At 38.4% G+C, this 26104-nt stretch overlaps 2 protein-coding genes across 2 annotated transcripts in view; both read left to right on the top strand.

Moving 5' to 3' along the window:
• The window catches only part of thbs4b (thrombospondin 4b), a 26773-nt gene extending 10945 nt beyond the window's left edge, over window positions 1–15828 (top strand). The window contains exons 3-22 of the mRNA XM_056445977.1: window positions 1–158; window positions 1903–2002; window positions 2300–2382; window positions 2494–2545; window positions 5184–5335; window positions 7774–7911; window positions 8789–8866; window positions 8964–9116; window positions 9200–9304; window positions 9409–9516; window positions 9655–9814; window positions 9922–10040; window positions 10132–10184; window positions 11708–11901; window positions 12185–12363; window positions 12454–12502; window positions 12607–12803; window positions 12893–13065; window positions 13175–13314; window positions 15370–15828. The exon at window positions 1–158 is cut by the window's left edge and continues 126 nt beyond it. Of these exons, the coding sequence (XP_056301952.1) occupies window positions 1–158; window positions 1903–2002; window positions 2300–2382; window positions 2494–2545; window positions 5184–5335; window positions 7774–7911; window positions 8789–8866; window positions 8964–9116; window positions 9200–9304; window positions 9409–9516; window positions 9655–9814; window positions 9922–10040; window positions 10132–10184; window positions 11708–11901; window positions 12185–12363; window positions 12454–12502; window positions 12607–12803; window positions 12893–13065; window positions 13175–13314; window positions 15370–15428 (2450 nt within the window). The 3' untranslated portion in view covers window positions 15429–15828. The remainder of the gene's footprint in view (window positions 159–1902; window positions 2003–2299; window positions 2383–2493; window positions 2546–5183; window positions 5336–7773; window positions 7912–8788; window positions 8867–8963; window positions 9117–9199; window positions 9305–9408; window positions 9517–9654; window positions 9815–9921; window positions 10041–10131; window positions 10185–11707; window positions 11902–12184; window positions 12364–12453; window positions 12503–12606; window positions 12804–12892; window positions 13066–13174; window positions 13315–15369) is intronic.
• A 4420-nt stretch (window positions 15829–20248) lies between these two features.
• Window positions 20249–25057, top strand: zgc:122979 (uncharacterized protein LOC641576 homolog). The gene is made up of 4 exons (XM_056447132.1): window positions 20249–20435; window positions 21454–21700; window positions 21962–22467; window positions 24386–25057. The coding sequence occupies exons 1-4, from the start codon at window positions 20340–20342 to the stop codon at window positions 24617–24619; spliced, it is 1083 nt and encodes a 360-aa protein (XP_056303107.1). The 5' UTR covers window positions 20249–20339; the 3' UTR covers window positions 24620–25057.
• The last annotated feature ends 1047 nt before the right edge of the window (window positions 25058–26104 follow it).

The raw sequence follows: 26104 nt of genomic DNA, 5'->3' as shown, positions 1-26104 counted from the left end.
GAGGCTTCCCGCACAGCCAGGGGTCCCTGCCTGTGCCCGGGGTGGAGCTACACCTGGATTGCAGACTGGTGGAGACGCTGAGAGATTTACCAGCTGTGTTTAACGGCCTAAACAATCACCAGGCCGTGGAGCTCAAAACTATGCAGGGGAAAGCACAAGTATACAACAAGTTTATTATTTAATATTTTTGTATTTTAATTTAAATAAATAGTTCACCCAAAGATGAACATTTACCCACTATTTACTTCCACTTAAGTAGTTTCAAGCCTTTATGAGCTTCTTTCATCTGTTGAACACTAAAGAAGATATTTTGAAGAAAGCGGAAAACCTGTAACCATTGACGTCAGTAATAGGACAAAACTGTACTGTGGATGTCAATGGTTGAAACATTTTTCAAACTATCTTAATTTGTTTTCAACAGAAGAAAGCAACTCATGAAGGTCTGAAGCGTGAGTAAATTATGACAGAATTTTCACTTATTTGGGTGGACTAATCCCTTTCATTTCTTTTTATATACACAGAACAAGGAACAAACAAACAAAAGTTTGTTCTGTAGACATAAAAAGGACACATATCTTAAACATAACTTAGTCACAAAACCTACAATCAAAACTACTCTATTTATAACCTCAAAAGTGTCACTAGGTTGTACATTTGTACAAAAAAAAAAGTCATTAATGCATACTGTAGGAAAAAAATAGGACAAAAAGCAACAACAGAACAAAATATATCTTAGTTACAAAACATACAACCAAAACTAGACATTATTTATTCTCAACGGCCACTTTATTAGGTACATCTTACTACTACCAGTCTGGCCATTCTCCTCTGACCTCTGGCATCAACGAGGCATTTGCACCCACAGAACTGCTGTTCACTGGATATTTTCTCTTTTTCAGACCATTCTCTGTAAACTCTAGAGATGGTTGTGCGTGAAAATCCCAGTAGATCAGCAGTTTCTGAAATACTCAGACCAGCCCGTCTGGCACCAACAACCATGCCACATTCGAAGTCACTTAAATCTTCTTTCTTCCACATTCTGATGCTTGGTTTGAACTGCAACAGATCGGCTTGACCATGTCTACATGCCTAAATGCATTGAGTTGCTGCCATGTGATTGGCTGATGAGAAATCTGCATTAACGAGCAGTTGGACAGGTGTACCTAATAAATTGGCCAGTGATAAAACCTTAAAAGCAAAAAAATAAAGAAAAAAATTGAGATTGACCCCAACCAGACAAGAAAAATTTATGGCTCTAGTTCTTAGTCTCTCCATCTGAATAACCGAGATCATACCTAAAATCCAGTTCTGAAATTAAGGGGGTAAAGTTGACTTCCATTTCTTAAGCACTAGTCAAGGGGTGCCTAAACTTGGTCATTGAGATCCGGTGTCCTGCAAAGTTTAGTTCCAAAGCCCAATCAGATACACCTAGGCTAGCTAATCAAGATCTAACTAGGCTTTCTAAAAACATCCGGGCGGGTGTGTTGAGGCAAGTTGGAGCTCAATTCTGCAAAACACCGGCCCTCCAAGACAGAGTTTGGGCACCCCTGCACTAGTCTTTTAGCCACAAAATGTACATATGAACATGTTTGTTATCTTTTTCATGTCTGTGAAGCATTTTGTTCAACATTCATGTTGTTTTAAGGTGCTTTACAAAGAAAGTTGACCTTGATATATTGTGAAAAGCCAAAGATGGCAAGTTCATCATCTGGTGGAAAAGGTCTGCTGTCAGGCTTGGAGAAACACTCAAATTTATTTATCCAGAATCCAGAACAAGTATACAACATGTTTAATAGTTAAACACTCACATGCTGAGAGACATGTTTGGTTATGTTTTTGTTGCATGCTCTAATATCCTAATATAATCTCCCCATTGTGCTCCTTTTGGGTTCTGATTGGCAGGAGGGCTTGGAGGAGCTCAAACTGGCATATGGTGATTCAGTGGAAAATGTTGCATCGCTGCAGGACTGCCACACTCAGAGTGACTCCGTACAGGCTTTAGGTAACAACTCGATTTATTCTTTTGGCCTCTATTTACAATAAGGTTTCATTAGTTAAATATTAGCTAATATTATTTAACATATTTATTAACATGAACAAAGAATGAATAATACCTGAACAGCATTGATTAATCATATTTCAATATTTAATAATGCATTACCATCAAGAATTTTCCATCAAGAATGACTAAAGCAAAATGAGTATGATTACTGAGCGTACCTTTGAGAAAAAGAGCTGGAGTAAGTTGTTTGTCTGCTAAAATGATTAAATTAGGCTTTTTTTTTTGTTGTTTGTAAAGGGCTTAACACGAAACAGCTTACAACTCAGATGCTGGAGCTAACAAAGGTCATTAATGAGCTGAAAGACGTTCTTATTCAACAGGTAAATCTTTCCCGTCTATTACTCATTTGTACCCTTTTGTTTAACGTTCCTAATTTCCACCATTCCTTATTTACGACTAAGATGTCCTTGTGTTTGCACGCATGTTTACAGGTGAAGGAAACATCTTTCCTCAGAAACACCATTTCTGAGTGCCAGGCCTGCGGTAAGACATCTGAATGACCAAGAGCATGATGTGCATGAGTTAGCTGATGCAGATAAGAGACCCAAACAACACATTTTTTAAATATCCATGTGGGAAACAAACACTAGTCGCCAAAGCTTTGGTAAATTTGAAGCAGGAGTGCAAGCATAACAGTTGATCTAATGCTGTATGCAAGTTTTGGACTCTTCTAAAGCATAAAAATACCATATATTTACAGATATTTAAGAAAATGCTAAGTGAAAATACTTGTTCATATTTAAAAAAAAAAAAAAAAAACAACTCAGGTCAGTAATTCTCCTTTGCATATTTGCGTTTCATTCATGTGTGTTGAAATATCTGTAACTCCGACCACTGCCAGTTTACACAATTATATTTTGCCACCCCAGGTTGCCTTGGTGGAAAAAACTGTGTATTTTATTTCAGTCTTGAAGGCTGCCTCAATATATGTGGGCGCAGCCAAAATGTGACTATTCAGAGGACAGCAGCAGCCTCCGAAATGAGACAAAATAATAATGTAAATATTACAACAGTAAACATTAGCCGAGCAGCTTACAGTGTAAGGCTTGATCGTCGGTAAAAATCACACCTTGTGTTATCAATCTGGCAACCTTCATATTTGTCAAGTCAGAAAAGAGGGGGCCGGGTAAAAAAAAAAACCTTTTCCAATGTTTTGAATTTGGACCGCAATACCTGGTTAAACCACTAGGTGTCAATCCTTCTTACTGCACTGAATGTGTCTACTACCTAAATAGGTACTAAATTTGAATTTACTGCTCGACCGTTTTTTTCTATATAATGTAAATGTGAGTAATATGAATGGATTTTGGATGTACTACATTATCACATGACTGATCTGTGTCACGTAGTGTCCATCGAATGCATACTTCAGAATCTTGCCAGAAGTAGTGGGCCATCAGGGTATTTCTCACATACTGTGTTTTGAATTCTATGAATTTGGAAATACTACTCTGCTCACATACTGTTTTTAGCTATATAGCATGGAAGTATGGATTTATGACGCAGCCAATGTAAATATTACAAAAGTAAACATTAGCCGAGCAGCTTCCAGTGTAAGGCTCGATTGTCAGTCACAATCACTCCTTGTGTTATTAATCTGGCAACCTATTCACATTCGTCAAGTCAGAAAAGAAGGGTCCGGGTGGAAAAAAACCTCCGATGTTTTGAATTTGGACTGCAATACCTAGTTTTACCACTAGATGCCAATCCTACTTACTGCACTGAATGTGCCTACTACCTAAGTAGGTACTAAGTTTGAATTTACTGCTCGACAGTATGTTTTATATAATGTTAATGTGAGTAGTATGAATGGATTTTGGATGTACTACATTATCACATGACTGATGTGCGTCACGTAGTGTCCATCGGATGCGCACTTCAGAATCTCGCCAGGAGTAGTAGATTATCCGGGTTTTTCTCACATACTGTTTTTTGAGATATATGAATTTGGACATACTACTCTGCTCACATACTGTTTTTAGCTATATAGTAGGGAAGTATGAATTTATGACGCAGCCAATGTAAATATCACAAAAGTTAACATTAGCCGAGCAGCTTCCAGTGTAAGACTCGATTGTCAGTCACAATCACTCCTTGTGTTATTAATCTGGCATCCTATTCAAATTCGTCAAGTCAGAAAAGAAGGAGCCGGGTGGAAAAAAACCTTCTCTGATGTTTTGAATTTGGACTGCAATACCTAGTTCTATCACTAGGTGTCAATCCTACTTACTGCACCGAATGCTCCTACTACCTAAGTAGGTACTAAGTTTGAATTTACTGCTCGACAGTTTGTTCTATATAATGTGAATGTGAGTAGTATGAATGGATTTTAGATGTACTACATTATCACATGACTGACCTGTGTCACGTAGCGTCCATCGAATGCGTACTTCAGAATCTCGCTGGAAGTAGTGGGTCATCCGGGTATTTCTCACATACTGTTTTTTTAATTCTATGAATTTGGACATACTGCTCACATACTGTTTTTAGCTATATAGTATGGAAGTATGGATTTATGACGCAACCAATGTAAATATTACATAAACATTAGCCGAGCAGCTTCCAGTGTAAGGCTAGATTGTCAGTCACAAACGCTCCTTGTGTTATTAATCTGGCAACCTATTTGTATTTGTCAAGTCAGAAAAGAAGGGTCCGGGTGGAAAAAAACTTTCTCCGATGTTTTGAATTTGGACTGCAATACCTAGTTCTACCACTAGATGCCAATCCTACTTATTGCACTGAATGTGCCTACTAAAGTAGGTACTAAATTTGAATTTACTACTCGACTGTTTGTTCTATATAGTATGAATGCGAGTAGTATGAATGGATTTTGGATGTACTACATTATCACATGACTGACCCACGTCAGTTGCGTCACTTAACTCCCATTCATAAATTCTCTTGCAAGACATCATGGGATAGTGTTGGATGCACACTTCAGAATCTCGTCAGAAGTACTAAGTCATCAGTATACTTCTCGCCTACTGTTTTTCGAACGCTATGAACTCAGACATACTACTCAGCTAACATACAGTTTTTCACAGACTATATAGTAGGAAAGTATACAATTTCAGTCACAGAACAGAGTTTTACATGCTGAATATGATTGGTTAATTTCTAGGGCTGAGTGGAGCGGAGGTTGTGAAACCAAAGTGCGCCCCTGGAGTGTGTTTCCGTGATGATATGTGCATAGAAACAGCTGAAGGGGTGGAGTGTGGTCCATGCCCTGACGGATACACCGGAGATGGATACAGCTGTGATGATGTTGATGAGGTATGTGCCTCTTTAATAAAGTTCATCGCATTTTTTTGATATTCCAAAATAGCCTGGGGGAAAGTAGATCGGCTTGACAATCGCTAATAGGACTTTCGTAATGATGCAAATTTTAGTAGCTCAAATTACATTCAGACTTGATTTCTAATGAGCTAGGAAGTCAAAAAAGATCCTTTGAAACTAAAACAAAAACAAAAGATGACTACATAGCACTTACTTTGAGATTTCAGAGATATTGGTTTATTAAGATGGCCCACCCATGTACAATGGAGGAACATTTTTAAAGGGCTAGTTGACCATTGACATCCATAGTAGGAAAAACAAATATAGAAGTCAATGGTCAGTTTCAGATTTCCAACATTCCTCCGTAATACTTGTGTCCAACAGAACAAAACAACTCAAAATAGTTTGGAACAAGTCAAGGGTGAGTAAATGGTGGCAGACATTTAATTATTGGGTGAGCTAGCACTTTAAAATGCAGCACAAATGGCTAAATCTAAAGAGGTATTCAATTGTGTCATCATTTTCTCTACCCTTCATTTGTTCCAAATCAATACAGGCTTGAAGAATGTTGGTAACATTCAAACAATTTACACTATCCTTAATCTTAAACATTTACCATGAACTGTCTGGTAGGCAACATTCTGCTGAAGGTCAACACCAAACTAAGGGCAAGTTACTTTTTATTTTATGGTGAACTATCCCTTTAAAGCTCAGGGGGAGTTGGAAACGGTCATAAAACCTAAATTATGACAGTTTTAATAGGACAGTGTAGAGTCAGACAGGAATTAATATGAGAGGAAAGAAACACGAGCCAGAAATCCAGGCAGGGTTGCCCAAGACACAGCTCTGCCTCATGTGTTAGAATGCTTGCCAGAAGGCAAAGTGGCAAATATGACAAATACATTCATTTTTGATGGAAAAAAAACCCCGACTTATTAGTAAATCAAAAGAAATACAACCTAAAAAATAAAATACACTATAAAAAATCCTTAAATTTACTTCAAAGATGTAAAAAATCCTTAAATTTACTTCAAAGATGTAATATTTACTGTAACTCTGTTCCTCCTTTGACCATGTTCCTTGAACTATATGTTTTTACAGAAAACCTTTTTTAATCCAAGAAATTTCAGTTTTTCGTATTTTATTATTATTTATTTGTTTTTGCTATTAAACTATGGGAGCTTGATCTTTCCATTGATATCTTTTGATGTTGAAAATAAAAAAAAGTGACTTTTATTAACATAATTAATAGTTTGAATGGATATATTATAATTTATCTGTATTGGTGTTGTAAATTTTGGTACAAAAACCTGGTAATAAACTGCCACATATTTTTGTTGTTTTATGTATTTATTTCTGTATATATTATTTCTTATGTATTTTTGTAAGAAAAACATCCAAATTTAAGAGAGGGGTCTGAATGCAGACCTGGTGCAGTGCAATCTGACGTGCATCCAATTCTATTTAATGCACTCACCTAACCCCACCCCTAACCTTCACAGTGACGGTGTCTGACATTGCACCACTGACATATGCAGTCTCAGCTTGCATCATCAAGTCTGCATCCAGACGCTGAATTTAAAACTACAAACTATTTTGTGTAACTTCTGGTGATCGCTTAGTCTTCTTCTCTTTTTGAGGTGCATTTTTTGGTCCTTTAGCGCCATCAGCTGGACAGCACGGCATATTTCCTATCACTGTGAAGCGATTGCACAGCGAAAACGGATGGTGGTCGGACAGTGGTCATTGAAAGTTGCACAAAAAAGTTTTAAACATGGATTTTTGTTCTAAAAAATGCATGGATCCACATTTATTCACCCCTTGAACTTTTTTTGGACTGCTAATAAATCGGTTGCCACTGTAGAGTTGGAAAGCCCCAAGATGATTATTAAAAAAACTCTTATTGGATATGTTAATTAACAGTTTCCAGTTAAAAAAGTTTATTTACAGTTGTAAATTGCATTATGGGAGCTTGATCTCTGCTCTATCGACTTTTAATATTAAAAATTCAACTCTACAGATAAATTAAGTGACGTTTATTGGCATTTCAGTAGTTTGAAATAATATAATGTATATAAATATATAAAAGAAATGTTATACAGAGACTGTAACTTACAGAAACAAGTCTGTAAAATAAAAGAAAATGTACTGGCATGTACCATAATACACAACACCAACCAAGAAAATATATCACTTTAAACTAGTTAATGTTCATAAAGTCGCTTTCTCGATGATTAAATGTTCAAGATTAAGTTCCCATAATGCAACTCAAAAGCATAAACTGGGAAAAATTAAAACATGAATCACAAAATATGGAAAACTGTTCATTTAAACTGCAGATTTTCTTTACAGTGTAGGATGGCTTGAGGATTAGTAAATCATGGGATAATTTACATTTATTGTTGAACTAACCCTTTGATGAATGTCTTTCTCAGTGCCAGTTTAACCCCTGCTTTCCTGGAGTGAGGTGTGTGAACATGGCTCCAGGCTTCCGCTGTGAGGCCTGTCCTCTTGGATTTACTGGCAAACCACTGGAGGGTGTTGGCGTGGCCTATGCACAAACACACAAGCAGGTTTGTCATTGACCCTGCATCCAAATATGCAAATATGCAGACTTTGATAGAATATACACTGTAAAAAATGCTGGGTTCAACTCAATTACTTCATGTTGTCTCAACACAAATCAATTAAGTTAGTTTAATCGGTTTTTTTTTTTTTTTTGCACATTTAAGTGGACTGAACATTGTGTTGTTTCAACTTATTTTAAATAATAGTTTGAATGAGCTGCAAGTCATTTTTTGAGTGCAGTAGGCATAAAATGTGAGTTGAATAGTATATCCAAACCACAACCTACTTCCAGCAATAATAATAATAATTCCTTACATTTATATAGTGCTTTTCTGGGCACTCAAAGCGCTTTACACATTTTTGAGGGGAATCTTATCATCCACCACCAGCATGCAGCATCCACCTGGATGACACGAGGGAAGCCATGTTGCGGCAGACCACACACCAACTGATTGGTAGAGAGAAGACAGCGTGATGAAGCCAATTATGACAGATGGTTAGGATGGTTATCAAATCAAATGAGTGTAGTTAACTCAGAATTTATTGAAGGTTAATTCTACTCATTTGAAAAGAGTTTTGAACTCTGTTGACGGTAATGAGTTAATTAAATACCTCATTACTTCAACTTAAATGGAGTAAGTTCACAGTACTCATAAAAATTAATGGTTTGTAGTAATCGGTTTTCTCAAACGGTTTGAGTTGCCTTAACTTGCCTTAACTTAACTTGCCTAAACTAGTTTTACAGTGTTCAGACAACTCAAAAAATAACAAATTACTATTGATACAGTAACTGATTAAAAGGATTGATGAGCATCCTAAAAAGGTCATTTTGTGTATGACTGTGTATTAGTGCACATTTCCTAATCTCAACATTTTCCTTAGGTGTGTGATGATGTTGATGAGTGTAAAGGACCAGATAATGGAGGATGCACAGCTAACTCCATCTGTGTGAATTCTGTGGTGAGAACTGATTCGTTCGTAATCTTCATGATCACTCATTCACACATGCATGCAATGCAAAATAACAGTGCCTCAAAGTGTGTTATGTTGTGTGTAGGGATCATATCAATGCGGCCGATGCAAAACCGGATTCACAGGAGACCAGATAAGAGGTTGTAAGCCAGAGAAAAGCTGCGGAAACCGTCTGCAGAACCCTTGCGATCCCAATGCACAGTGCACAGAGGAGAGAGATGGTACCATTACATGCCAGGTACACTTTTGAAGCACAAAAATTCAGGCTTCTTTAAAAAGAAAAAGCATTAAGCTGAAAGTCGAACGCTGTGTGTGTACTAGTGTGGCATTGGATGGGCTGGAAACGGTTATCTCTGCGGTAAAGACACTGACATCGATGGGTACCCTGACGAGAGGCTGCGCTGCCGGGACCCAACCTGCAGAAAGGTAACCATGGCAACAGTGCAATCGATATTGACTAGCTTAGGGCTCTGGTGACATCACTTGCCTGTCTCTGGGAGAGCTCATTCATATTGTGCCCTCAATACCAGGATAACTGTGTTACCGTTCCAAACTCGGGACAAGAAGACGCAGATGGCGATGGGAAGGGTGACGCATGTGACCCAGATGCAGATGGAGATGGAATATTGAATGAGCAGGTAAATGCACAAATATGCATGTGCATTCATGCGATGGTTGTTAATATGTTGATGCACTGCAGAATCTCAGATTCTTGGTTTTCTATGTCTGGTTATGAAGCAAATAAACACCATATTTTGTTCCTGTGTATACTGTAGGATAATTGCTGGTTGACGCCAAATATAAATCAGCAGAATAGTGATAAGGACAGCCATGGTGATGCTTGTGACAACTGTGTCCGAGTGGATAACCCAGACCAGAGAGACACAGATTCTGATGGACTTGGAGATGCATGTGATGATGATATGGATGGAGATGGTAAAAAGGGACACGTGCATACATGCTTATGTCTGAAATCTACACACAAATAATTGTCTAATACTGATTTGCTCCCATTTTTGGTGTTTGACTTCACTGGTTGTCAGGGCTGAAGAACTTCCTGGATAACTGCCAGCGAGTGAAAAATCGTGATCAGCTGGATCGTGACGGGGATGGGGTGGGGGATGCATGTGATAGCTGTCCTGATATCCCAAATCCAAATCAGGTAGATCGTTTGCGGACAGCAAAATATTCTTCTGCAACTCAACTTCCTTTTTTTAAAATATATAATTTGCATTTAATCCTTTTCTTCGCAGTCTGACATTGACAATGATCTTGTTGGAGACTCTTGTGATACAAATCAAGACAGGTATGAAAGAATCCTCATGCACATGATACTAAAATATGTTTCCTTTGCAGATCTGTTTGTTGCACTGAATTATCAGAAAATATTGTACGAATTCCTAAAGCCACTTTTCCAATGTGCAGTATGGGATGATTCACCATGGTTCGGCGCACTTCGGTTTGCTTGGCTTTGTTTGCATTTACACTGCAGTTTTGTACCTCTTAAACTTGGTGGGACTATAACTATAATTGTCCTGCCTCTACTGTTCTGACATCATCCTAATTGCAACAAACGTGAAACACAAACCAACCCACAACACAAAAGCAACAGATGTTATCGTTTGAATGGCGTTATTGAGCAGTGGCTGCTGCTAACTATTTAACTATAGTTGGTTTGGTGTCTTGTATCACAAAATTCAATGCCACTCTAAGTGACCAATTAGTTCTTGGACCAATCTTGATCACCAGTGTGTATTCATCATGTTTGGTAATGGTAAAGCTTGCTTGGAACTTTACCCAAGTTGGTTCTAAAAAAGTACCATGGCCAAGTTGCATGTGAGTCCTCAAATTATTCGACTTACTCTGGTATTCCTGAGGCCAAAAAATATCCTAGAGGCAAGGGATTTCATTTAAAGCATTGCAACAATATTTTTTCTAACTGTCACACTTACCTAAGTGCCTTTTCCAAATGTTTTACTGAATTTCATATGCAACATTAACATATTAATATATTTTGTTATTAACATCACAGAAAACCAATCTGAATATAATAGAAAAAAAACTTTGCTATAACCTATAAATCAGTGTTTCTAAACCATGTTCTTGGAGGACCTCCAACATTGCATGTTTGGATGTCTCCTTTGTCTGTCACACCCATAAAGGTCTTTCAGTCTCTGCTAATGTGCCAATGGTCTGAATCAGGTGTGTTTGGCTAAGCCAGGAGTGTCCACACTCGGTCCTGGAGGGCCGGTGTTCTGGAGAGTTTAGCTCCAACCCTAATTAAACCCACCTGAACCGACTAATCAAGCTCTTATCAGATATACTAGAAACTTCCTGGCAGGTGTGTCGAAGCAAATTGGAGCTAAACTCAGCAGGACACGCGAGTTTGGACACCCCTGGGCTAAGGAGCCATGGAAAATGTGCAGAGCTATTGGTGCTCCAGGAATGTGGTTGAGAAACACTGCCATAAATCATTAATTCACAAAAAGTATCAAGTTTAGATTTTTTAGCAAGTTTAGCATTTTCAGAATTTAATAATTGCTTTATTCTCTATAATTTTAGTTTCTATATACTGAGTTTAATTTAAGTGAGGTGTTTTGGTCCCTTAAATTTATTAAGTGAAAATGGTTGCTTAAGACTTTGTAGCAACGCTTAAGGGAACACTTAAATAATTAAGGGGGAATACCTAATTGCAGTTCCCCACGTGGAATTTCAGGTAATGGGAACAGAAAGTCCTAAAAGTGAGCTGTACCAAATCAAACAACTCCATACCATGCTGTGGAAAAGCACCTTGAGTTTTTCTGAAATGTTCTTTCTTGTGTCCTTCAGCGATGGTGATGGTCACCAAGATAGCAAGGACAACTGCCCGATGGTAATTAACAGCTCCCAGTTAGACACAGATAAAGACGGAATAGGAGATGAATGTGACGATGACGATGATAACGACGGTATTCCCGACTCATTGCCTCCAGGACCAGATAACTGTCGGTTGGTGCCCAACCCTGACCAGATAGACGACAACAGTGAGTACATCATTATTCTCTACATAGTACATTATTTTCTGATCATATACTCAACCTGTTTTTCACTACTGGAAGCAAGAAAGAAAGGGATAATCTCAATGCCTGAAAACAAAAATCCATAAGAGTAGTTGACATTTTTTACACTATATTCCAAGTCTCTAAAACATGAAACTTTTGGGTACAAACATAAATTTATCACAGAAAGTCTTGTATTTTTCATTCCCTTAAACATACAGATATCATATTCCAATCATGCCTCACTCACCTGTTCGATTCTACACAGGCGATGGAGTGGGTGACATTTGCGAATCAGACTTTGACCAGGACAAGGTGATCGACAGGATCGATAACTGTCCAGAAAATGCAGAGATCACACTGACAGATTTCAGAGCCTATCAGACAGTTGTACTGGATCCGGAAGGTGATGCCCAGATTGACCCCAACTGGGTGGTTCTTAACCAGGTAACAGATTAGCATAAGATTTATGGAATTTTATGTCACTACAGAACATTGTTTGAGAATCATTGTTCTGACAATTTCTTTGTTGCAAAGGGAATGGAGATTGTCCAAACGATGAACAGTGATCCAGGCCTTGCTGTTGGTGAGTTTTTCCCATCATGGCCAATGGCAATTCATTTCTAAATCAACGCAATTCCATGAGGCCTCGCAGGCTAAGGGTGATGCATTCCTCTCTCTGATGACCAGGTTACACTGCATTTAGCGGTGTTGATTTCGAGGGAACGTTCCATGTAAATACAGTGACTGATGACGACTATGCCGGGTTCATCTTCGGATACCAAGATTCCTCCAGTTTCTACGTGGTGATGTGGAAACAAACAGAGCAGACGTACTGGCAGGCCACACCCTTCAGAGCTGTAGCTGAACCTGGCATTCAGCTGAAGGTTGATCAGCTGAATTTCAAGATATGTGATCTCTAGGTTTGTGAGAAAGTCTTGCATGGGATTAACAGGACTCTAACTCTCGCTCTCAGGCAGTAAAGTCCAAGACTGGTCCAGGTGAACATCTGAGGAACTCGCTCTGGCATACAGGTGACACTAATGATCAGGTACGTCTCCTGTGGAAGGATCCAAGAAACGTTGGTTGGAAGGACAAGGTCTCATACCGCTGGTACTTGCAGCACCGCCCACAAGTTGGATACATCAGGTGAGCCAATCAAAATACAAGTGACTTAAAGTTTAAAGCCAAACAATCAAAGTTGTTGCTCATGATAAAGAAAATGGGTCAGGATTCAGGACACTGTATGTGTTTTTAGGGTTCGTTTCTATGAGGGAACAGAGCTAGTTGCAGATTCTGGGGTGACAATTGATACCACAATGAGAGGAGGAAGACTGGGAGTGTTCTGCTTTTCTCAGGAGAACATCATCTGGTCAAACTTGAAGTACCGCTGCAATGGTGAGAACACACACACGTTCTACACAAAGGCTACATTTACACTACAGTCAAATGTGGCCCGAATCTGCTTTTTTCCCCCTTATGTGACTTGGGTAGTGACTGTGTGAACAGCCCAAACCGCATGGAATCTGATCTTTTCAGTTCAGATTTGTGCCACTTTCATATGTAGTCTTAAATCAGACACAGATCTGATGTTTTGCAATGCGACCGCAGTGTGAATGGTTATGTCGGATTTCATATGATTTTTACATAAACTTCGAGCTACATGCGTCATCATTCTGTGCTGCAAACATTATATGCTCCTTAGCAGCTTCACGAGTTCACACTTGCAACAGTTTCAGAATAAAGCGTATTTGGCGTGCTGTCCGGGGAGAGGGCTCTGAGCTCGGGGAAGACACCTAAACTCGAGTCATTCCTCTTATCAGGAAACAAAGAGGAATAGGGATTCGAGCGAAGTATCTAGCCCGGCCCCAGAACGCTCCCCCCGGGATAGTAATGCTTAAGAGGTGAGGTGACGGGGTGGTGGAGGGATGCTAAAGTCGTAAGATGCTGCAGGTAAGACAGCTTTGGTATATATAGGGGTTTGGTCAAGAACTGATTGGATAATAGAATAATTGTCAATGACGTATTTGATACTGAAACTTCTGCGCGTGCTCCTCCCGAAATTTGTTTATCAAACATCACATAGTAGAATGGCACACAGGGCAATTACTTTACCACAGAAAGTTGGTTGTTCGTGTTGATAAGATTTAAGGCAAAACTGGTGCTTGTTAATCGCGAAGCCGAAGAGGGGTGTTGTGGATAGGGGATCCGTGCGCAAAGGAGAGGCACTTTCATTTTAAGGATGAACTTTCTCTCAGAGAGAGAAAAAGGCAGGTGCTCGAGCACCCAAACCCCTCTTCTGCACGTGCCTGTTGTTTATAACGAAGTATAATAAAATAACACTGCAAACAAAAAATAAAGCAACTCCGCCTTCACAGTTCAGTCTGCGGCTGCTCATTAACCCTTGATGAGTTCACTACACCGGTGGTTAGAAAGACTCGCACCGCCGCTGTCATAAATCACAAATGATCAGTGTTTTCAATCACAAGTGACTTATTTTAGGTTTTAAATGCCGAAATACACATTAGTAGTAGCAAAACAACCCTTTACAGTTCATGAAATACACCACAGTTGTCTGAAAAGGGAAATAATCATATTAAGCATCATCTGACAACATGCTTCATAGAGTATGAACATTGTGTAGACATTTTGTGCTGTCCGTAACTGTACTTTTGCGCATGCGGGTCAGTTTAGGACCATGATCTGTTCACACTAAAAATTTGATATTTTCCACATTTATAACAACAATGTGAACAGCTATGCAAAAAAAAATCAGATCTGAGAAAAATATCAGATTTGAGCACTAAACCTCGCAGTGTGAACGTAGGCTAATGCAGCAATGCAACATTTATACAATCTTTAAACTGTAAGAATGCATACATGTGATTGAAAGTGACAGTAAAGACATTTATTGTGTTATTTATAATGCAAGTACACTATAAAACCCAAAAAGTTAAGGTAACTCAAAACCATTTGAGGAAACCGATTGCAACAAACCATTTAAGTTCAAAAACTATTCCTAATGAATAGTGTAAACTTAATCCATTTAAGTAAAAGAAGCAATTTGAGCACATTAAAACCCGATAAATGAAGAGAACTCAAACCAACTGAGTACTGTAAAACTCAAAAAGTTGAGGCAACTCAAACCGATTGAGGAAACTGATTGATACAAACCATTTGAGTTAAAAAAATCTATGAGTACTATGAACTTGCTCCATTTAAGTTGAAGTAATGAGGTATTTAATAAACACATTACCTGCAACACTGAGTTCAAAACTCTTTTCAAATGAGTAGAATTAACTTTCAGTAAATTGAGTTAACTGCACTCATTTCATTTGATAAAGTTGACTGTTGAGTTTTACAGTGTATCCTTAAAACAAGCAAATATCAGATAATATGTTCAATACAAAACCTTTACACTAATTATATTGTACTTTTTCCATCTTTTTCCAGACACCATCCCAGAGGACTTCCAAGAGTTCAGTACACAACATGGCATGGACCCCTTGTAAATAATTCCCATAATGCTATGTTTATACCAGCACACCGTTGCACACAGTCCTATGTGTGTCTATGAAACACATTTGTACACAATGTATGTAGAATTGGGATATGTGTATACACAATGTGTATGCCGTTTTTAAAAAGAAACACTAAACCTGCAATTTTTTTACTTTGGTCAAACATTTTATGCAAATTAGCTAGATTAATCTTATAACATTTAGATGAGATATATGGATATTATTTCCTATTATCAGTCAAGGTACAGATATCAGCTATAACTGCCTAGATTGCAGGTACATTTGCATCAAATTCAGTGTAAACAGGACATTTACACGAATTTATGACATATTCCAAAAATAAGAAAACCTCACATTCATGTTTGGCACCAATAAAAGACTAATTTCATGACATGTGACAATATTTAATGTCAGCCTGTCTGATGACTGTACTTCTATCTGACCAAGATGTATGTGTTCTGTGGCCCCACTCTGTTTCAAAATCTGATGAGCTGACTGACTACAGCCAGATGTTTTATAGTGGTATAGCATATGATGCCTTAAAAATGCTGTTGGCAGGCAGATTACTGGAGTTTGGACCAGAATTTGTTTGATGGGGCAATACGTTTGTTCACATTAGAGCAGGGGTGGGCAAACTCGGTCCTGGAGGGCCGGTGTCCTGCACAGTTTAGCTCCAACTCTGATCAAACACACCTGCTTATAGATAATTAGTGATCTTGGAGACACTGATTAGCATGTTCAGGTGTGTTTGATCAGAGTTGAAGCTAAACTATGCAGGACACCGGCCCTCCAGGACCGAGTTTGCCCACCCCTGCATTAGAGGATGTTGCAATATTAGTGCCAGAGTGAGTTAACTGCAAGTGTAAAGTCTCTCTCCTGCTGTTTTTGCTTTTAGCTCATGCAAACCTCAGCAGTTCTTGCCTCCGTTCACATTCCTCTTTATGTAGAAGCTGTTTTATTAGAGAGTTTGAAGGGGGGGGGGGTGCTTTTAAATGTTCTATCAAGAACATTTACTGTTCAGAACATTTTAAAGCACAATATCATCACCAGATGGCAGTGTGGATCTAACATTCACTGACTATTGCTGTGAGCTATTATTAGAACAGTCCGTTCCCTTTACTGTCTGCCTTACCTCATGTCTCGCTTTCTGTTCTGAATATTAATGCGTTTCAGACAATCACTCGGTCTGTCGACAAATTGAGGTTGAATTCATTAACAAAGCAGTTGATTATGAAAAGCATTATACAACCAAATGAATCTGACTTGAGAAATGATCTGAAGTGTGCTGTCAAATGCCACTTTACTCATTATGAATCACCCCCGTAACCTTTACTGGGAGGCTGAGAGAGAAAGAATGAGTGCAGAAGGCGAAGGTGGTGTAGGAAGAACCGTACCTGTGAATATCACTCCCCTGCAACACATAGTTTATCCTACAACACTTACTGTACACATAAGGCAAAATGAGGAAAAGGTTAGGCAGAGACTGTGTAGGATGGTAAACATTTTCTAGAATCGTATGCGATTTTTTACTATTACACTAGTAAAATGGTGCTGTATGATGATGGTATTATTACAGTATCAAAGAATACTGTCGGGTTTCCATAACAGTGAGCAATCTTAAAAACATAACATCAACTTTAACTAGTTAGTAGTGCATTCATACATATGGTATGGGGGTTTTGTTGTGTGAGTGTACTATTATATATTTGTACTCATCAATAATAAAATGAGTACAACTCCCTTCTGCTTACAACAAATAAGAGTCATGGCAAATCTATGAAGAGTTCAGATGCAAAAACCTCTAAGTGCCATCTGAAATTTCCATCGAAAATGAGCATTTTTATCAGCCTTCTTTGTTTATGTTGAGATATTTCACTTCAAAGACCAGGAAAAGGACTTATTCTTTGCTATAAAAGTGATATTACTGAACATACACACAGGAGCCTGATAAAAATGCTCATTTTAGAGAAACATTTCAGATGGCATTAAGAGGTTTTTGCATCTGAACTCTTCATATCTGTGGTTATAGGCTCTTTGAACTGAGTAAGATTGGAACCACTCAAAAGAAACACATTGACAAGAGCCTAAACATATTTTAAACGATAAAATATTCATCAAATAAAATACTAGAAGCTAATATTGGCAAAATGCTCAGCTAATATGGGTCATTGAGAAGTGATATCTGTTAAAAATCACAATTATCTCACCAGACACCCCTCAGTTACTCGAACCATGTTTGACAGATGGGCTCTAATTTTGACAGGAACTAATTTAGGACGCATTTAGCCGACGCTAATAAGTCATACTTACAGTAGGCTACGCGCGCATAACAGACCTCGACACAATAAGGGCGCGAAAATTACGCGGCACAGTTGGGCACCCGCTGGTCACGAGCCAAGAGTTATTATTAAAAGCAGGAGATCACGACTTCTGAAGAGCCCCTGCTGAGCTTTACACCGCAGAAGCACAATGTACCCTGAATGTCCTCGACACTGCGCTAGCATAATGTTCCCTCATTTTCCTCACAAACACGACCCGATCTCGCATTCATCTCTCCTGACACGACGGAAATGTCCGGCTGGTCGATACTAACAGATTTCGAGGTGTCATTCACACTACTCGCCTAGGTTTTCCTGCGCTAGCTCTATTTTTCCAAAATGGACGAAATCTGGCTTAGAGACTCTCTCTGACGTTTCTGACAGGAGCATATACACCAAATTTGTCCAATATTCCGGTAGCAGCGGGAATCCTGAAGCATCTTCCACTCGTGATTGGCTGGAAGCGTCACGTCTGAGGAAATATGGCCATTTATGTACTTAGGAATGCGCGCCAATTCACCTGCACGTACGTTGCGTAATGCGACATTCCCCAAGGCTCCGCTTTAATGCAATTGCGGCCGGTTAACGCCGAAGACTGCGAACACGCGTTCGTGGATGCGCAAAGAACTTTTATTCTCGCGGAGACGGGAACATTGTCAACTGTCACCGTGACAAGCATTGATAACTATTGGTACACAAGTAACCAGACTTGACAGTCTCATCTTAATCGCCTATAATTGCATGTGTGGGTGAAGCGGCTGCAGTTTCCCATCAGCTTTAATTGCACTTTGACACAATAAAAGGACATTGAATTAGTGTGTATATTCTATTAAGACTTCATTGCTTGTTCAAAGCATCACACATGATTTGACATTCAATAATAACACTGACATTCAAGCACAGATTGTCCAACAGGTGGGCAGTTCAGGGGTCTGTAGCAGTGTATAAGAAAACACATGCACCATAGACGATTTCTAATTTTGCAAGTAATAATTACTGCCTATTTAGGGCTGGTGTATAAATAAAACAGCGTACAGAATGTACTGACTGAACACAAAGCCTATCTGGAATTAGTTTATAGACATTTAAATACACATAAAATTATATATTGTGGAATACAACACAATTTAGACAAATCTGTGCACGACACACGCATGCAACTTTAAAAGAGTAGAATATAGAAACAATTAATCTGACTGAAAAAAAATGTTATATAAAAATGACCAATTTACTATCATTTAACCAATTATAATATAAATCAAAGTAATATGTTGCATTTTACTCATATACATTGCACAGGTAAGCAGAAAATGTAGAGATGACCGAATTTAGATAGACATAAATGAATATGTTGTGGAATACAACACAATTTAGACAGAAATCTGTGCACGATATAGCCTAATATACACATATAACTTTAAAAGAGTAGAATATAGAAACAATTAAACCCTGATTTAATTTTTTTTATATATATATAATGACCAATTTACAATCATTTAATAATATATTGCATTTTACTCATATACATTGCACAGGTAAGCAGAAAATGTAGAGATGACCTAATTTAGATCGACATAAATGAATATATTGCGGAATACAACACAATTTAGACAGAAATCTGTGCACGATATAGCCTAATATATAAATACATAGCCTAATATATATATATAGCCTAATATATATATATATATATATATACACATAGCCTAATATATATATATATATATATATATATATATATATATATATATATATATATATATATATATATATATATATATATATATACACACATAGCCTAATATATATATATATAGCCTAATATATATATATATACACACATAGCCTAATATATATATATATATATATCTTTGGAAAATAGATACAATTAAACTCTGATTGAATAAAAAAGTTATATAAATGGCCAATTTACCATAATTTAAGCAATTATAATATAAATCAAGCGATTTAGCACACTAAATCATAAACCCAAAAATAATATATTGCATTTCACTCATATACATTATATTCTCTGCTTACCTGTGCAGAGATGAGCGAATTCAGTTAAATTTTGGTCGTGCACGACTCTGCTGAAGCGGCTTATTTACATATTTATTTACTATCGTTTGTATGTGCATGCTTTTTTCGGTGTTCGTTTACTACCATCATTCACAACTTTCAATCCAAAAAAGCCAAGAGACGAGCCAAGAGAACAAGCTGTAACAGCAGACCAATTTAGGATAGGAGGATGGATGAAGAGAAAGGGAGGGAGGGATGAGACTCATTGTGAATTCCGGAAACGCTCCTCCACATGGAGAGGTAGGCTGCCACATCCGCGTGATGCTCATCTCAGCCCGCAGCGGCGGCGAGCGTGGATTGGCGGGCACGCGGTATTCCCTCTACGTGTCCGCGGAAAATGGGCGTGGCCGGGGAAGCTCGGTCACGCAGCGTGGGCGCTGTGTGTAGAGCGCGGGTATAAAAGCTCGAGCAGAGCGGCGGGAGATGCAGCAGACAGCAGCTCAAGCATCACCGGCTCTCAGCTCTCAAACACACATATACCGGCAACAGAAGCAGCATCAGCACCATGGTTCTCATCTGGACTCAGTTCGGCGTCAAACACAAGAATGTCAAGTGCAAAGTGCGAGTGATCCACGGAGAGGAGGGATCATATACCTCAGAGGTGAGATGCAGCACATGACATTTAAATAATATGCTACATTTATAGATGCATGATATACCACACTACATTATTTAGTGTGGAATATACATGCAACAATATTTGTGCATAAAATATATAGAGGTATATGTAATCCATATGCATGCATATATGCACAAATATTGTTACTTATGAAGCATTCAGATGCAAAAATCTCAGATATGTGGAATTTTTTTCTCAGCTTCATATGTTTAAGTTCAATTATTTAACTTTAAATGGAATTAAATGACACTATTCTTTGTCATAAAAGTGAAAATACTGAAAATATACACACAAGCCTGAAAAAATGCTAATTTTAGAAGAAAATTTAAGATGCATCTAAACTCTTCATGTGTACAATGTAAATTTATATATATATAAATATTGTCTACAATATAATATACATGCAAAGATTGTGAGTATATTATTTAACGAAGAATATAGAGGAAAACTTTTACATATATACATATATTGATTTATTTATTGGAGAATATAAGGGATATTATTTTTATACCCCTATACTGTATTCTTCACTATATAAAATACTCAAAGTTTGTATACAGTGGGGAATATGTAGTTTTTATCTAATTTATCTACATGAAATGTATCCAAATAAGTTTTAATGTGTATTATACATTACTCAATGCCATATTATAAAATATATACGCTCTTAACTTTCGTGAAGTAGAGAATATATGATACGATATGATTACAAAATAATATTTTAAATGTTTTGTATAGTGATTTTACAGCAATAATAAAGTCATTTAAATAAAAATCTGCCCATGAATAAAGAGTTGGTGTCTAAATGTAAAAAATTGGTCATTGAAAGACTCTTACTATCACAGGGATCCCCCTTTATTATCGATGCTATTCGCATCTCTGCCAGCTAAATGGAACTTCATCATTTTTGGGGGGGGATCACCCTGTGTAGGTGAACTGAGAAGAACTATTAATGAGCACACACTAAACTCCTGCCATCTGTCTGTCTGTGTGTACACAGGAGGTGCGCGAGGAACCTGAGGTGTCTAGCCCTCCACCCTCACCAGAGTGTGTGGATTACTACTCAGTGCTCGGCGTTTCAAACGACTCCAACGAGGAGGAGATTAGAAAGGCGTACAAGCGTCTGGCGCTCCGTTACCACCCAGACAAGAACTCAGACGCAGACGCCGAGGACAAGTTCAAACAGATCGCTCAAGCCTATGACGTCTTGACAGACCCTGAGAAACGTAACATCTATGATCAACAAGGTGAGACACTGAACGTTAAACGATGTTAAAATGCATTTAGATAAAGGTACGTCAAAATAAGAGTCCCGAAATTACAAGCGAGCACTGAGTTCAGTGGGTTCACACAACCCCTTTTGAGCTGATTCGCAGTGCTGCAGAGCTTGTGCAGAATTCATCAATAATTCATCCATACTTTAACCACAGGATGAACCCGTTTTTTTCTTGTCTAAAGGCAAGCTTTAATGACATGCACCTAATTAAAATCTCTTCATCTTCCTTCAGGGTTGACCAAAGGGGGTGTGGCTCCAACATGCAACAAAACAGACCCCTCCCACAACTCAAAAGCCGACGCCCACTCCTGGCACATGTTCTTCAACTTTGACTTAGACTCCGATGATGACCTGTTCAACCCATTCACGAGGAACCCCCTGCCCCACCTCAGCCGCCACCACGGCAACAAAGGCGGGCTCAAGCCAGCGGGCGTGGCCGAAGTCCACGATCTCTCAGTATCATTGGAGGACATTCTGATGGGCGTGACCAAGCGTGTAAAACTGACACGCCTGCGTCAGACAGACAAACACACGTTGAAGCCTGAAGAGCGCGTGTTCGATGTGGAGGTGAAGAAAGGATGGAAGGAGGGCACCAGGATCACCTTCCCCAATGAGGGTCATCAGATGCTCGGCCACGCCCCGAACGATCTAGCCTTCGTTATCAAGGAGAAGAAACACGCCCATTTCAGACGAGACGGCTCGCATATCGTGTACACCTGCACCATCACTCTGCGAGAGGTGAGATGAGTATGTGTGTGTATATAAATGTGTGTGTGTGTGTGTGTGGTGGTACGAAATGTTCCCTCGCAGTCACTGGTACTCAATAAGCCTCTGCAGAGAGCTGCATCTAAATTTAGCATCACTCCCCCGCAGCCTGAGCGCACACACTCACACACTCCCCCTCCCAACTTGCACACACATCGCCTCCTCAGCTCTCAGCATCGTCTCACACACATTCTGTCATTTGCTCCTCTCTAGCAGTGCATCTTATTTTGCCTTTACGCCCTCTTGCATCTATTTTCCAAAGAAACTATGAATAGAATCATATCAAGCAGGGTGGCAGCTGCTATATGGATGAATAATATTATTATTATATTAAATTAGCACTTTAGATTTACATAAAAAGCAAAGGAAATCCTTATTTCAGATTTTAGTAATCACACTTTTAGCTAACACTTATTAGCTAGTATTCTTAAAGGGATAGTTCACTCAAAAATTAAATATACCTAATCATTTAATCTACCCTTGTGTCATTTTAAACCTATGTATGATTATTATTATTAAATTAGCACTTCATATCTACATAAAAAAAACATGTAAATCCTTATTTCAGATTTCAGTAATCACACTTTTAGCTAACACTTATTAGCTAGTATTCTTAAAGGGATAGTTCACCCAAAAATGAAAATTACCTCTTTCATTCTCCCTTGTGTCACTTTAAACCTATGCATGATTATTATTCTTCAATTAGCACTTCATATCTACATTAGAAAGCAATGGAAACCCTTATTTCAGATTTTAGCAATCACATTTTTAGCTAACACATATTAGCTAGTATTCTTAAAGGGATAGTTCACCCAAAAATTAAATATACCTCATCATTTATTCTACCCTTGTGTCAATTTAAACCTTTGCATGATTATTATTATTAAATTAGCACTTCATATTTACATAAAAAGCCATGTAAATCCTTATTTCACATTTTAATAATCACACTTTTAGCTAACACTTATTAGCTAGTATTCTTAAAGGGATAGTTCACCCAAAAATCAACATTACCTCATTATTTATACTCCCTTTATGAGTATCTTTCTTGTGTTGAACACAATAGAAGATATCTTGAAGTATGCTGTTTGTCTTCAATAGTAGGAAAATGATCGGAAGCTGATCAGCATTTTTCTAAATATCTTCTTTTGTGTTCAACAGAAACTCAAATAGGTTTTAATTAACATTTTCATTTATGTAATGTATCCCTTTAATGCCATCTTAAATTATTGGCTGACACATTTTTTAAATTAATCAGACCATTTGAGCATTTTGAGATGCATAATGACACTTATATATGCAAAACCCTTAATTTACACATTTTATATAAAAAATGTATTCATTTTTTAAGCCAGCATTTCTTAACTCGACAGGAGGACACTAATTATTTAATGCTAATCATTAAATAAATACATTATTGGCTAATTAATTACCTATATATCAGATCTGTCATCATCATCTGTTAAAAAAAACAACATCCATCTCATTTCCATTCTTACTTTGCACACCAAACCTCTCTCGCCCACTCACTCTCTCTCATTTTCCACATCCACTTCATCATTCTCTTCCCACACACACACACCCTCTCGTCCCCCGCAGACTGAAGCATCATTGAGAAATGAGAGCGATTAGCGGCTCTTTTCTGCCGTTGCATAACAGTAATGTTCACTCCGTCTGGCCTACATTCGCCCGCCTTCACACTTACATAAAGGCTTCATATATAGACAAGTGGATTAGAAGTCATAACATATGCCGGAGGAGCATTATATAGCTGTTCTCCTGCCAAAACACTGCAGCGTATGATATAACAGATCGATACGGAGCGTTCAGAACTCAAAGATGATCCTGACACACAATGCTAACCGGCTTCCTTTCTTTGTGTTTTCTCCAGGCTCTATGTGGGTGCACGGTTAACGTCCCTACGCTTGACGGACAGATGAAGCCCCTCCCATGCAGTGATGTCATCAAGCCCAGCTCAGTGAGGCGGCTTATAGGGGAGGGGCTTCCCAGAGCGAAGAACCCCGCCCAGCGTGGTGACCTGCTCGTTGAATTTCAAGTGGTTTTCCCTGATCGTATTCCCCCGAGCAGCAAGGAGATCATCAAACACAGCTTGGGACAGTGTTAAGTGATGAAAACACACTAAATTCAGTGATGACTTTAACGTCAGCTGTTTGTCTCTGTGAGGCACACACACTCAAGTGAGAGATGGGATGCTCACGCTAAGAAATTACACATTGGGTATGTTATACCTGCGTTAAGTGTGATTTGACAGAGATGAAGTGAACGAGGCGCACGCATTGAACACTTACACACACATCTGTGCTCTGATGAAGTGCAGAGGTGCTATTCTGAAGTGTTAGCATACTTCTTTAACCATGACGATCTTGTACTCGCGTACAGAACTGTCAGTGATTTAGTCTCTATGAGAGATCCCTGTGTCATGTTCCAATGAATTATTTGTACAAAGTTATACAGAGAAAATGTGACTTTATGATATGATGCCTGGCATGTATGATACACGCATGTTTTGTAAGCAGAAATAAAGTTTTGTTATTGAAATTACTGCCATTTGGTGTTGTGGTCTTTAATAAGATAGAAGATGAAAAATGCATCATCGTGAACGCATTAAATCAAGTTCAAGAGGGATAAAAGTGGCTGTTTTTTTCATGTCGTGATCAATTTTGAGATCTCAGTACAAAGGGAAGTTTTATAAACTAGTTTCGAGAGGAACACGTGATATGATCAACTTCAGCTGATCCTCATCACTAATCATTAGCTAGCCTATCGGAGCACTCCAAAACTACTATATATATTCTAGCTAAACTTCATTCCCTATCTCTGTTTTCGGACCCCCCCCCCCCCAACCCCCCCTATCCTTACATTATCCCTCCTCCTCTTTGATCGGGCAACACGTTGGCTCAGTGATTAGCACTGTTGCCTCGCAGCAAGAGGGCCACAGGTTCAAGGCCAATTTGAACCAGTTGGCACTCCCTGCGCGGAGTTTGCATGTTCTCCCTGTGTTTGCGTGGGTTTTCTCCGGGTCCTCCGGTTTCCTCCCACAGTTCAAAAACATGTATATAAGTGAATCAGAATACAGTCACAAGCACCCAGCGTATACATGCCTAACCAACCAGCCAGAAGCGGGGGGGACATTCGAGAAACACCTGATCTCGTGTCCCTCCTAATGTTCATTAACCAGGCGGGAACCTTGGGCTCATCTATCTCCGAGCTCAGGGTTCTCTCCCGGGACAGCATGCCAAACCTGCTATTATAGTTGAGCATCATCTAAGTGTGAACTCTTGAAAACTACTTTAAGTAGGTAAATACATATTTAAGTATGAAGCAATATGAAGTAAGGTTCAATACATATTTATCAAGGTTTGTATTTTATTTAGACCTGAGTTAGACCTTCTGATCTAGCAAGTTTACATGCAGAAGTGTTTGATTTAATACAATACTTCATAATCACAAGTAAAATATATTAAAAACTAACTATAACTGTTGATTAATCAAAGTATATATCCTTATATAAGTGATTTTATATGTTTTATATAATTTTGTGAGGTCAGAAAATGAATCGTAATTAATCACATCCAAAATAAAAGCTTGT

Source organism: Danio aesculapii, chromosome 21 (assembly GCF_903798145.1).
Source record: "Danio aesculapii chromosome 21, fDanAes4.1, whole genome shotgun sequence".
NCBI lineage: Eukaryota > Metazoa > Chordata > Actinopteri > Cypriniformes > Danionidae > Danio > Danio aesculapii.
This window is presented reverse-complemented; position numbering and strand designations above follow the sequence as displayed.